Here is a 14,409-nt window from a genome sequence, read left to right as displayed (position 1 = left end):
TTGCTGTCTTCCAGCATGTGCGCAGCAGAGGGTACAAATGGTTTTCTTTTTTTTAAGTGTTTAGAAAGTGATGGACAGTTCAGCAATGGTTGTGGTCGATGGTGATGCAATCACTATCTTCTGCGCACTATTTTCTGCACATTTTATACAGTACCACAGCTACTGATCCAATGAAACAAAAATAATACACTCTACTTAGACAAGAGGGAATCAGTGATAACTCATTATCGCTCCTCTTCTTGCATGCTTGTTGTGGCTGTAGTTGGCCAGGTATCAGAAGCTTGGTTTAGAGCCCAAATAAAAATCCTCAAGGTCCTGGTCTAGTCAGAGTGGCAATCACCCATCCGCTTGATTGCCAGTGACTACTTTTTGGGGCAGAGCTGCAATTTTTTTGCTCCTTCCCTGGATTGGGAAATAGTTGGGGGATACTTTTTCTTTCCGCCTACCCTGCACAAGCCTGATCTCGTCTGATCTCGGAAGCTAAGCAGGGTCAGGCCTGGTTAGTACTTGGATGGGAGACCGCTTGGGAATACCGGGTGCTGTAGGCTTATACCATAGTCTTTCAAGACTGAAGGTTGCCAACCACCACTCTCCCCTGATGAGGGAATTACCTTCTAGTAGTTAGCTATGACTAGGCATTTCATAGTGCAATTGCAAACAGCTTGGAGGGGTTGCTAATGGACCATCACTTAATACAGCTTCTTGAAATATATGGGGGATGAAGGGGGTGGGATTGTATTTCAAACTTTCAGTTCAATTCTACCTAAATCCCCGTGCAGTGGCACCAGTGCATCCTCCGCTGCATCCCACAGTGGATTTTTGACTGCTGGAGATTTCCTCATGGTAAAGAGACATTTGTCCACTTGCCCCAAGGTAAGCCCCAAGCAGCTGCAATGGGTCAACTTAGACCTGCAATGGCAATATCCAGGAGCAGGTCTGGGAAGGAGGTTGGAATTTGGGGTGAGCTGCCACTGCCAAACCTGCTCAATCTCCTCATTGTTACGCCCTCCCTCCACCATGTTCCATCCCCTCCCTGCCCCTGCTTCTTGCCTTGTTCCACCACCAGCACTGGGCCTACCTGCTCTGGGGAGCTCTCTGTTGCTCTGCTGGTGCACATGGGAAAGCTCTAGCCTTCCTGCTAGTGCACCAGCTACCTGTGCTGCTGCAAAGTGCTTTAGGGTACTTTTGCAGCAGCCAGCACCAGTGGAAAACTCCCTTCTGCTGGTGCTTCCTTTCATTAGAATTGGGCCATTTTTGCATACAAGTTTGACTACATGCTATAAAGAACTACATTTTTCTTTTTCAGATATGGATGACTGTTTTCAGTGCTCAGAAGATCAATATCCAAACAATGACAAGGATTTCTGCATTCCCAAGCGTATAATTTACTTGTCTTATGGAGAGCCTTTGGGGATCAGTTTGGCCACTTGTGCTCTTTCCTTTTCTGCCATCACAATTTTGGTCCTTGGGATCTTCATTAAACACCAAGAGACTCCCCTTGTCAAAGCCAACAACCAGAATCTCACCTACACTCTTCTCATCTCCCTCCTGCTCTCCTTCCTTTGTGCTTTGTTATTCATCGGCCAGCCTGAGAAACTGACATGTCTCCTTCGACACACTGCTTTCGGCACCGTCTTCTCAGTGGCTATTTCTTGTGTGTTGGCCAAAACCATTACGGTGGTTCTAGCTTTTACGGCTGCCATGCCAGGCTCCAGCGTGAGGAAATGGGTGGGTAAAAGACTGAGCAACTCCATTGTTCTTTCTTGCTCCGTCTTACAAGCCATTCTTTATACCGTGTGGATGGCAACTTCTCCTCCATTTCCAACTTTTGACATGCATTCAAGGGCTTCAGAAATTATGCTGGAATGTAGTGAAGGTTCAAGTGTCATGTTTTACTGTGTCTTGGGATTTATGGGCTTCCTGGCCATTGTCAGCTTCACTGTGGCTTTCCTAGCTAGGAAGTTACCAGATACTTTCAATGAAGCCAAGTTCATCACCTTCAGCATGTTGATCTTCTTCGCTGTTTGGTTGTCCTTCATATCATCCTACCTAAGTACCAAAGGAAAATATCTGGCGGCTGTGGAGATCTTCTCCATCTTGGCTTCTGGTGCTGGGTTATTGGGCTGCATCTTTTTCCCCAAATGCTACATTATTGTGGTGAGGCCTGATCTGAACAAAAAAGAACAGCTAACGAGAAGAATTAAGTAACTAAAATCATATGGATTTGGTACAGCCATGAGGAAGTCTGATTGTATGCATTCAGATGCTGGTGTTGGTACCATATGATTGTAACTGTTCTTGTGTGCTATATACGTTTGCTCACTTTCTACCATGCTATTTATTTTTGAATTCATGTGACACAGCAGTAGAATTCAAGTGTGGCCTTGGGGGATGACACCCCCACATGTATTTAATGCATCATATTTTCATCATTTGCTAATAGCTATGAAAACAAATTTTATAGGGCCAAACTATTTTAGCTCAATGGGGTTTACTCCTTTACATGTCTGCTTGAGCGATTGGATTGAATACCTGCTAAGTGAGAGTGGACAACTGTGCTGTTTTCAGGAGAGAAGCAATGCAGGTTTTCTTTCAAACTGCTTCGCAACAACCAGACTGGAAGCCAACCACACATCTTCAAAGGTTAACTCTCCATGCAAAGAGTTTTTAATAGTCATAGTGAAAAGAACCTATGAATGACCGTGAAAGAGCAGTTGGCCGGGTTCATCTTCAGACCATCACCACTTCCGCTAAAGTGCTCAGAGCTGTAATATAAATCCAGTAATGAAACACCAAGCAGATAAGGTTGCCAACCCTCTAGGATTGGCTTGGAGTTTACAGAAATCAGCATTAATCTCCAGGTGACTGCTGAATGCAATCTGGGTAATTTTAGCAGGTTCTCCTTAGGGACTTAGGGCTTAGGGACTGTCAGCTCAATCCTAACTCAATCCTAACTAGCTTTCCAGTGTGGATCCAGTTGTGCGGGCTATATCCTGTAGTGGCTGGGTAGTAACGGAGGCCTTCTCAAGGTAAAGGAACATTTGTTCCCAGTTTGGGGCTGCAGTGTGGCTGCACTAATACTAGAAAGTTGGTTAGGATTGGGTTGTGTGTCATATGAGGGAGGGGGAGATAAACTCTAGGAATAGATTTAGGCTCCAGTCCTATTCACACTTTCCTGAGAATAAGCCTCAATGAAGAAAATAGGACTTCTGAGTAGACAAGCATAGGATTGTGTTCTTAGTGAGATCTGACAATCTGACATGCAGACTAATGTATAGAAGAGTACTTTATAAAGTCCAGAGTTTCTTTTTCCAAGTATAGGCACATCTGTGAGGAAGTTGGTAGAAAGAAAGAGAAAATTGCACCTCTGCAAATCCAAATATTTAGATATTTGGTAAGATAAGATTTTTTTAACAGGTAAGATTTATAATTTAACTAAAGGAGTTTCAGATCCTGTTCGAACAGTTCAGTCCTAGGCATGCCTACTTAAGAGGCTCATTATGTTCAGTTGGTTACTCCCAAGAAAGTGAGCATCACATTGTACCATTAATTAATCAAATTTATGGTCTTAATGTACTCCAGTAAAATGTCTTGCTTGTGGCCCTGGGCACTCTCTTTACATCCCTGCATAGACTTTCTAACAGAAAAGCAGCCCGTTCCTCCAAGGTCACACTTCATTCTGTTCTTTTGCATCATCTTTAACACACATAGGGCACGACCCTAACCCATTTCCGGCACTGACATAAGGGCAATGCAGCTCTGAGGTAAGGGAACAAACATTCCCTTACTCTGAGGAGGCCTCTGTGAGTGACACACAACCGCAGGATGCAGCACATTTTCCATTGGCACTGCTATGCCAGTGCTGGAAAGCACTGACATAAGGGGTTAGGATTGCGTCCATAGTGATTGAAGCTAAGCAGACCTAAAACAAAACCGGATGCTAATCAAGACAACACACAAAGAAAGTTTTAAATTCACTCATGTACAACTGTGTAGCTTCCACTGCCGAGGTGGGAGATGGACCGAGATTTGGAGAGATCCAAAACCCAGCAGGAAAGTCCTTCAATTTCAGTGTGATCCAGTTAGTAAATATATGTCATTGAAATGGTGTGATGATGATGTGATATAATCTGTGACCAAGCCTTGACTGGCCCTGTTGTAGATGCTCCACTTCAGCAATTTTCAACTCTTCTCATGACACACTGACCTCTCTGGTTTTCTTTCTTGTCTTGGGATGTCACTTCTGGTTTCTGAAAGACTCTCCCAGGTTCTAGGGCAACTGTCTGTAGCAACCAATTGTCTGTCCCTCCACCAGCTCCTTAGGGACAGACAATTGTTACAACAGAAAACGGCCTTAGGGCGCAATCCTATCTTGCGCTGTATTCAGCACAGGATAGGTGCCCAAAGTGGTTCAGCCAGAGGTAAGGGGATACTCTTCCTCTTACTTCTTGGTAAGCCACTGCAGCCCCGATGGGTCTCCTTGGACTAGCGCCACCTCCTGAGGTGGCACAAGGCCGAGAAGAGCAGAGCAGCTTGAAGCCGCTCCACGCTGCTCAGGAAAGGGGGTTGGGATCTGGCATAACAGCTGGATCCCAGCCCCGCCTCCCACTCCCCCTGCCTGCCCCCACAACTGCTCGCTGCCCACTCTCCCCCTGCACCGGAATGCCTCCCTCCCACCTCCTCCCTTCCTCCTCTCCGCCCACCGAGAATCTTGTGTCGGCCAAGCTCAGCTGACGCAAAGCTTGGTGCCTTCTTTGGCGCGGAGGTTTAAATCAGCCTCTGCAAGCCAGTGCGCCTCTGCGCGCTGGCCTAGCTGAGGACTTCCGCCAGCCCAAGAGCCCCTCAGGACTGCGTCCTTAGAAACAGAGCTGCAGAATGTAGAAGAGATTTTTTCAACTATTTTTCACTGTTGTGCTCCAAACATTAGTGGCACACCTGTGGAACTTTTGTGGCACACCAATGTGCCACAACACACTGGTTGATAATTGCTGCTCCCTAGCACTGTTCTGCTTGGTTCCATGACCTCCCTGTCATCACATGTTGCAGTAAGACTGTCACCTCAGGAAGGATGTGCGGGAGGCAGGCATCACTGCTCACATAGACACAATACAACCTGCCTAACCACCACTGCCTCCTTCTTTCCCGGCCCCTTTGAGGCTCACTCTGCATGGTTTCTGCCCCATTGTCAGAAACCAATTCTTCTCCAATTTTTCCTGAATGAGGAAGAGTAGCTATTAGGAGCAGCTGCAGTGGTGATAACCTCATGAATCAAGCAATGGAGGGGAGGAGGAAAAAGGAAGAAGCATGTCCTGGTGTAGAGAAGGAAAGGAGGAGACTGTTGGTATCAGTTCTCACTGACTATACAGTACATTGAATCCTACCACCATCGCTAGAACTGAGGGCTTACAGATTAGCTCCTAGCCAATGCCTAGTCTGATTGACCCGTGACACCACTTTGGACATCCAATGAGACTGGGAAGGGATAGAGCCAGCAATACTGTAGCAGGAGCCTCACTCACAACTAAACCCTTAAGGCATTTCTGTCCAGTGTTGCAAATACGCAACAAGAACCAAATGTGTACACCTGTGGTCTGGCCAGAAATGATTTAAAGTAAAAGACAGGTTGTCCTGGTCACAGGCTGAAACAGATACAAGATGGGAGAACATTTCACTTTCTCTGTGAGGTGCAGCCCAAACTTTCTTCCATAAGGCCTAATAAACTTGTTTTCTCCTACAAGAAACCTATAACATGGAAGCAGTGATTATCTACCCTACAGTTATCAAATTAACTCTGCTTGTTTTCCCTCCATCTCCAAGTCCCAAGGGAGATCCAGTGGCCAGAACCTAAGACTGCACAATGCTATGAATGCCATTCAGAGCCAGGGATACAGGCACGGAGATGTCTGCCGGTTTGATCACAACACAGAAGTCAGTACTTTGAATTAACCAAGTCAATGGCTGCTCAGATCAGGATAAGCTACTCAGGAACGATCAAACAGCCAAAAGGGACACAGGGCAATTGTTAACTAAAATGAAGATTTCTATGAATGGCGGTGGTATTTGTGATGCTGGCATTAGTGCCTAGGGTTGTGTGCACGAATCCTCTTGCTGAATGCGCCATCAATGACCCTCTTCCTGTTCTCCACCAGTACTATCACTCAGGAGACCTCATCATTGCTGGCATTCTGTCCCAGATTTTCATATTTTCAAATGCCATCACCTTTGAAAAATACCCATCTGAGGAACTAAATGATGAGCTCTTGTAAGGAACGTTTGTTTTGTGAACAAGTCGTTTCTGTAGTGCTAATAGTCTCATGTAAACTGACCCTGAGAACTTGGCTGAACTGCATATTGGAAGATGAATTGGAATGGCATCTTGCTAGGTCAGCTGGTTTTAGCTATGATGACATCACTTCTGAGGAGGAGAAACTGGCATTGGTGATCTGGCCTCACCCATTCCTTCAGTGGTGCCCCCTTCAAGTGTTGCCCAGGGCACATGTTCTACTTGTGTGTGCCTAGATACACCTCTGTCTGTCTGTCTCTCTGTCTGTCTGTCTGTTCTGTGTCCATGGTCTAGGGAAATATGATTGTTTGAGATCCTAAACACTTAGCTTCTCTAAATGCCTGTCCAAGTCCAAATCCAAGGTTTTAGAACATAAGAACAGCCCTGCTCGATCAGGCCATAGGTCCTTCTAGTCCAGCTTCCTGTATCTCACAGTGGCCCCCCAAATGCCCCAGGGAGCACCCCAGATAACAAGAGACCTGCATCCTGGTCCCCTCCCTTGCATCTGGCATTCTGACATAGCCTGTTTCTAAAATCAGGAGATTGCACATACACAGCATGGCTTGTAACCCGTAATGGATTTTTCCTCCAGAAACTTGTCCGATCCCCTTTTAAAGGCATCTAGGCCAGATGCCATCACCATATCCTGTGGCAAGGAGTTCTACAGACTGACCACACATATGTAGGCAATTTAACCGCACATCTTTCAAGCTTTTATTTGTGCTTGTGCGCAAGGGTGTATACAATGATAGTCTTTTATCTGTATCCGATTGATATGTGTTGAATAGCATAGTATGAAAAGGGTACATGTGTAATGTTCACTGCATTCCAGGTTCCTGGCTCACAACTATCAACACATCCTGGCCCTGGAATTTGCCGTAAAGGAGATCAATGAACACAGCCATCTCTTACCCAACCTCACCCTGGGCTTCCATGTTTATAATAGCCATTTCAGTGCAAGCTGGACCTACCTTTCATCCATGGAACTTCTCTCCACACATGGCAAGTTCATCCCTAATTACAAGTGTGACATTTGCAACAATCTGGTAGCAGTCATAGGAGGGCCAAACTCTTACACCTGTCTCCAAATGGCAACTGTACTGTGCATCTATAAGATTCCACAAGTAAGATGTTTGGGTGCAACATGAGAGTTTAATAAGCCATTTACATGTCTCTCATTTGGCTCTCATTTAATCATTTCATGATTAAAGAATTTGTGATTGAAATAAGAACATATACCCTGCTTAAATGTAAATTATTAACAAATATAAGAACTGTTGGATATGTTTTAAGGTAGATTTAATATGGCTGCAATCCTATGAATGCTTGCCCGCGAGTAAATTCCATTGACTCAAATAAGATTTACTTCTAAGTAGACTTGCACAGGGTTGCGCTGCTAGTCCTCAGTAGTGCATGTGACTTGTTAATAATTTCCATGCAGATATCAGAGAAGAAATGTCCTTTTACATACTATGCTGTGCAAACATGCAAAGTTATTTATTATTTTACTACTTCATCACAGCCTATGCTGGGCTGGTTATGCAACCCAATCCTATGCATGTCTACTCAGAAGTAAGTCTCTTTAGAGTCAATAGGGCTTACTCCCAGGAAAGTGTGGATAGGATTGGGCTGATAGTCTGCAATTCAGGATCTAGCTAAGATCCTGGGAATCACAAATATATCTTTGTAGGATTCTTACTATTACAAGCAAAATTGAAATTCTGGAGCTGAGTTGGTGTAATGTTCTTAAGGGCAAGGTAACCAGATCCAATGGAGGACAGAGTGCCTGTACTTTTAACCACTATATAGAACAGGGAATTTGGGCAGGTGCAGCTCAACATGGAAGGGTTTAAAATGCTGCACCTGCCCAAATTCCCCCTTCCATACTTCTGTTAAAGGTAGAGGCACTCTGCCCTCCATTGAATCTGGTCATGCTGCTTAAGGGCCAAGTCTTCAGACTTCTAGGCACTCCAAGAGCTCCAATGATAATCGGCACATTATTGACTTTCCTCTTCCAGAGATGCTCAAGTTATACTTGCCGGTCTTGGTATTATTTATTTTAGTTGTTGTTACTAGACAATAAAATTATTGTCCAATAATATAAGGACATTCTGCAAATAAACAAAGGCTGCCATCGTATGCATGCTAACCTGGGAGCAATCCCCATTGAACACGATGGAACTAACTTCTGAGTAGACACACGTAGGATTGGGCTGAAAACATACACAGCGTTTATCTTCGAACAATGTCTTCCCTACTCCCTGTTTCGTTGTCTTAAGCTCGCCTATGGCTCTGCTCCCACAACGAAGAACAAAAACAAAGCTGGTTTCATTCACCGGATGTTCCCCAGTGAGGACCATCAATATAGGGGGATTCTCCAGTTGCTGTTGCATTTTGCATGGACGTGGATTGGGGTGATTTATCAGAGTGAGGATAACACCGAGAACTTTATCGAAACGGTGCTTCCGGTGTTTTCCAAAAGTGGCATCTGTGTTCACTTTGTGGAACGCTTCCCCAAACAAACCTTGTCCAGTGACATCATTGAAATGGTCGGAGAGGCATACAAAACACTTGCTGTGGTTGTGGAGAGCACGGCAAACGTTGTGTTCTTATATGGAGAAATTCAGACTATGATGACATTAAGAATGATGAGTGAGTATGCTGAAAACGAGGGCATCCCATTGAAGAACAAAGCAAAAGTCTGGATCATGACGGCCCAGATGGATTTCACATCTTTTCCCTTGCAAAGAGAGATGGACATGGATTTCCTCCATGGTGCTATATCTTTTGCAGTGCACTCGGAGGAGCTCTGGGGATTCCAGACATTTCTCCAGAATAGAAACCCCATTGCAGAAAAAGAAGATGGCTTCATCAGGGAATTCTGGGAACAGGCATTCCAATGTTCCTTCCCTGACACTTCAGGAGAAAAGGCATTTGAGGACATCTGCACTGGGGGGGAGGAGCTGAGTACACTCCCCAGGTCTGTTTTTGAAACACAAATGACTGCACACAGTTATAGCGTCTACAATGTTGTCTATGCTGTGGCCCATGCGTTGAATGCCATGCATTCATCCCAGTTCAAACACAGAGCAATAGCAAATGGAGGGAGGCAGCAACTTCTGAACCAACAGCCTTGGCAGGTAATGTTATTAGAAGCACAGCCTCTAGAAGTGGTGTCACTAGGGCTTGCGTCACCTGTTGCAGGAGGCCAGTGAGTCACCCCCCATGATGGACCTCTTCCCATGCAGTGGGCATGGCCATTCCCCAGGTGGTGGGCGTGGTGATGCACCATTGCCCTGTTCCTGCTGGGTTGTGTTTTGTTTTTTTTTTTTGGCTATAACTTTCAATAGGATAGAGATATTTCAACATGGTTTGTTTCATTGCATTTTGTGGCTACTCATGAGCTGGCAGCACTAACCCAATGGCCTGTGCCAGCCTGCAGGCACTGCATTCAGGTGCAGCACTGTATGGGAAAGGTAAGGGTGCACCAGGAGGTGGAGGGGTGGTGAGAGGGAAGTGGGGAGGGGGTTTTCTGTATGGGGAAGGCAGGATGAGGGATCTGGCTCAAGAGGGGGTGGGGTTAGTGAAGGCCTGTCTACCATATCTTAATCCCTTTCCCAGACCAGGCAGCCCTATACAGCGCTTTCCGGATTTGCACCAGCAATACAGCTGGTGCGGATCTGAGAAACCTCATAGGGGTGGCTGAGGTTTTGCTTGGGGTAAGGGGAAATATATTCCCTTACCCCATGGAGACTTCCTCCTAACCTGCACTAGATACAGCACAGGCCCTGCAGCCTGGCTGTGCCAACACAGATTATGATTGGGCTTTAATTACTACTCCTGCCGCTGCTCCTAATAGTAAATGCCTAGCACTTTTAAATGGGCCATTAGCAGTAGACTTCAACTTGTAAGAACTGTTACTTTGTGGATATTTGCTCCTAATAGTAAATGCCTAGCACTTTTAAATGGGCCATTAGCAGTAGACTTCAACTTGTAAGAACTGTTACTTTGTGGATATTTGCACTCTTTTCTACATCCTGATTAATTCTTGTCTTCCCCTTTCAATTTAGCTCCACTCCTTCCTTAGAAGTGTCTCGTTTAACAACAGTGTTGGGGAAAAGGTTTCTTTCAACTCCAAAGGGGAACTCGTCACTGGGTATGACATTATCACCTGGGTTACATTTCCAAACAAGTCCTTTCTTCGAGTCAAAGTCGGGAAAGTAGAGCCTGTGGATCCTCCATACGATGGGTTCATTGTTGATGAAGATGCCTTTGTGTGGCCCAGCAGGTTTAACCAGGTAGGACCGACAATCTTTATGCTTAAATGTATAAGCTGCTTTGAGGGCATATAAGAAAAAAAAAATGCTTCCACCAATCAGATTTTTCCCCAGGGTCTTGGATAGCAGTGTGATTGGTTGGGGATGAAGGAAGGAGCAGGAACAGCGCAAGAATCCTGTTAGTCCTCCCACCTTCTCCTGTTCCCCCAGCCAGTACACAAACAAAGGAGAAGGCAGTAGCAGAGAGAGTGATGTGCTCATTTTGCAGCTTCCCATCATAAATGCTCAGAAGACCAATGAAGAAGTGACAGGGAATCAAACTCGTCTGATTCACCTGCCGTGCTAAAAACAGTTGATTCTGGCTGTTTCACCTTGCTGATCTTTTCAAAGCAAGCAAAAGCACCATCACCTCCAACCTTAATGACCACCTGGCAAACCTTACAAGCCATATCACTATACAGTATGTTTGGCTATTGAGAGCCCAACCCTGAGTTTGGCGTGCCAGCTCACCACCAGTGCACACTGTCGCAAATGCGCCATAAGGCACATTTGCAGGCCCTAATGCTGGTATTCCCCCAGTGCTAGCCCAGCACTAGCAAGCAGCAGAGAGGTAGGTGGGAGGAGGCAGGGAGGAGGCATTCTGGGGCAGGGTGAGGCAGAGGGAGGGCTAGAAGATGGCAGGGAGGAGGCATGCCAGGGGGAGGGAGTGGGGCAGGATGGAGGCGGGACTGGTGAAGCTTTGGTCCACCAGATCCAGAGCCTCTGTGTCAGGCTGGCAGCCTGACACGGAGGCTCTGAATTCTATGCTGACCTTCAGGTTGTCATAGAATCGAGTAGCCCCATTGCAGGGCTACTTGGTTTACAGAGGGGAAGGGGGCAAAAGTCCCCTTCTCCTGAGGAGGTGGCAGTGGCTGCCTAGAACACGTAGGATGCAGCAGCAGCCATTTTTGGTGCTGCTGCAGCCCCACACTCTGGACAGCTCAGAATTAGGCTGCCCATCATCCATCTTGTATCTCCACTGGATAACTTAAAATATAGCAAATGAAGAGTTTGAACAACTTCCAAAGAGAAGGTTGTAGTAGTAAAAGACAAACGTAAACTGTGAAACACGCAAACTTGATGAACGAGCAGCAGACTTGAGACCGAGTGACGCTGTTGGACTGCAGAGAGTGGAGATTTGCATCAAATACCATTTTAATATCTTCTAAATAGCTGCATAGCTATCTTCTAGCTATCTAAACATCTTCTAAATAGCTGTATATAGCTGCAACTCTTCCCAGTCCTATGTCAGAGAGTGTGACTGTATCCTCCCTTCCCCCCATTTTTCAGGAATACAAAAGTTTTCTAGTTAAAAATATTATCTTTGATTTATGAACAGGCACAACCCCTTTCGCTCTGTAATGACTATTGCCCAACTGGTTACAGTAGGAGCAAGAAGGAGGGGAAGCCCTTTTGCTGTTATGACTGCCTTCCATGTCCAGAAGGGAAGATTTCCAACCAGAAGGGTAAGAAATGTTAAGTACACAATTTGCAGCAGCAGAGCGTAGGGACTTTACCATCTGTCTCGCCACAGTAGCTCCAGGGCCTTGGGAGTTCTCAACCCCCTCTCTGCTGCAGTGCTGTATTATAAGGGTCAGAACCAGTATGGAAGAGTCCAGGTGACCTGAAGTGCCAATAAAGGCCTACCTGGGTCCATATAACAGTCACTCCAGCCATGGCTCCTCAGTTCTAGTGACATCATTGGACAGAGGAAGAGCATAGCCTTTCCTCACCCCTTGCCTGACGCTGGCTGCATCTTTGATGTACGGTTCTTTGGATCCTCCTCCACCTGACATTGCACTTTTCCTCACCCTACACTGACCACATGCACTACCTCTAGCCTCTGTGAGCCTCATCTGCCTACTCCAAAACTGGACTCTGCCCTTGCTGCAGCCTGTCTCAAAGCCAAGAACGGGCCTCACTACTGTTTATCCATAATATCAGCTGAAATCCATCAAAGCTGGACTGGGACCGCAAGTGTCAGAAGCCCCTATGAAGATATGATACTCTGTGTGTCATTCCCAGCAAGGGAACAAAGCCCAGAGTTGTTTACCTTGCCAGGAAAGGTGCAAAGAGCATCATTTCCCTGCATGGATTTCTATAAATTGTTGACTTTGTCCAGCAGGGAGAAGATACTTCACTGGGGCTCCTTGTATCACCACCACTAACATCAACATGGTTCCCTCATTGTTTCTTCAAAGTAAGCTGTGTAAGGGCCTTGGACAAGATAAAAGTGGTGGTAAGGGCCCTTGTTACATCAAGCTTGGTTTTTTTGGCTTGTTCTCATTTCCAAAGGCTTTTTACAGTCCCTATTGAGGATATGATTACATTAAGACCTAACTATTGGAATTAAGTCAGTAGTTCCCAAATGCTTGCCTGCCGCGACCTACCTCATCCCCTGCGGTGTGTTGCAACCCCATGTTCAATGCTTAGCTCAAAGCCTTTTTTGGAGCTCCCAGAGGCTGCTTCCTGGTTGCACTAGGCTTGCAACCCATTCCATTGGCCTCTGTGAACCCAAGAATATCTCCCGGAAGCAACCGGAAGTTAATTCTGTTTGCCTACACAACTTCTGATCACTTCTGGGATGCGTTCTAGGGGTCCACAGAGACTGATGAATTGGGTTGCAGGCCCAGTGCAACCCAGAAGCAGACTCCAGGGGGCTCCCAGAAAGGCTTTGCTGTTAAGCAGTGAGCATGGAGTTGCGACCCTTTCCACATCGGGTCATAACCATCAGTGGCTTGTAACCCATGGTTTGGGAAACAATGAATTAAGAATATAATGAGATGACATATCTAGAAGACTCAATGTTCTTTTTCAGACATGGATGACTGTGTTCAGTGCCCAGAAGATCAGTATCCAAACAATAAGCAGGATCTGTGTATTCCAAAAGTCTTGAGCTTCTTGTCTTATGAAGACCCTCTAGGAACCAGTTTGGCCATGTTTGCTCTTTTCTTTTCTTCCATCACCACGTGGGTGCTGGGGACCTTCATTAAGCACCAAGACACTCCCATTGTCAAAGCCAACAACCGGAACCTCACCTACACTCTCCTCTCCTCCCTCCTGCTCTCCTTCCTTTGCGTTTTTCTATTCATCCGCAGACCTGAGAAAGTGACATGTTCCCTTCGACAACCTGCTTTTGGCATCATCTTCTCTTTGGCCGTTTCCTGTGTGTTGGCCAAAACCATCATTGTGGTTCTGGCTTTCATGGCCACCAAACCAGGTTCCACGATGAGGAAATGGGTGGGGAATAAATTGGGAGCCCTCATTGTTCTTTCCTGCTCCCTTATTCAAGTCACTATTTGTACCCTGTGGCTGGCCACCACTCCTCCATTCCCAGATTTGGACATGCACTCTGTGAAGGCAGAAATTGTAGTAGAATGTAACAAAGGTTCCGTTCTCATGTATTACTGTGTCTTGGGCTTCATGGGCTTCCTAGCCGTTATCAGCTTCACGGTGGCTTTTCTAGCCCGGAAGTTGCCTGACAGTTTCAACGAAGCCAAATTTATTGCTTTCAGCATGTTAGTCTTCTGCAGTGTTTGGCTATCCTTCGTACCATCTTACTTGAGTACCAAAGGGAAATACATGGTGGCTGTGGAGATCTTCTCCATCTTGACTTCCGGTGTTGGTTTACTGAGCTGCATCTTTTTCCCCAAATGCTACATTATTGTGGTGAGGCCAGATTTGAACAAAAAAGAACACCTAATGAAAATAAATAAATAAATGAAGGCACCACTTGCCATTCCTCTGAACCATGAATTTTTGTTCAAGGTTATAATATTGAGATGCTTAACAGGAAGTGCTACCTGTTCC

At 45.8% G+C, this 14,409-nt stretch overlaps 1 protein-coding gene and 1 pseudogene across 1 annotated transcript; both read left to right on the top strand.

Annotated features, from left to right (window-relative positions):
• Positions 1-433: 433 nt before the first annotated feature.
• Positions 434-548, top strand: LOC136654832 (5S ribosomal RNA; annotated as a pseudogene).
• Positions 549-6,047: 5,499 nt separating this feature from the next.
• Positions 6,048-14,319, top strand: LOC136653750 (vomeronasal type-2 receptor 26-like). The gene is made up of 6 exons (XM_066630630.1): positions 6,048-6,262; positions 7,230-7,407; positions 8,563-9,423; positions 10,354-10,581; positions 11,939-12,065; positions 13,418-14,319. Exons 1-6 carry the CDS (start codon positions 6,048-6,050, stop codon positions 14,317-14,319), a joined length of 2,511 nt encoding a protein of 836 aa, XP_066486727.1.
• Positions 14,320-14,409: the final 90 nt, after the last annotated feature.

This window comes from Tiliqua scincoides, chromosome 5 (genome assembly GCF_035046505.1).
Source record: "Tiliqua scincoides isolate rTilSci1 chromosome 5, rTilSci1.hap2, whole genome shotgun sequence".
Classification (NCBI taxonomy): Eukaryota; Metazoa; Chordata; class Lepidosauria; order Squamata; family Scincidae; genus Tiliqua; species Tiliqua scincoides.
The sequence above is the reverse complement of the archived record's forward strand: the minus strand, read 5'-3'. Positions and strand labels throughout refer to the sequence as shown.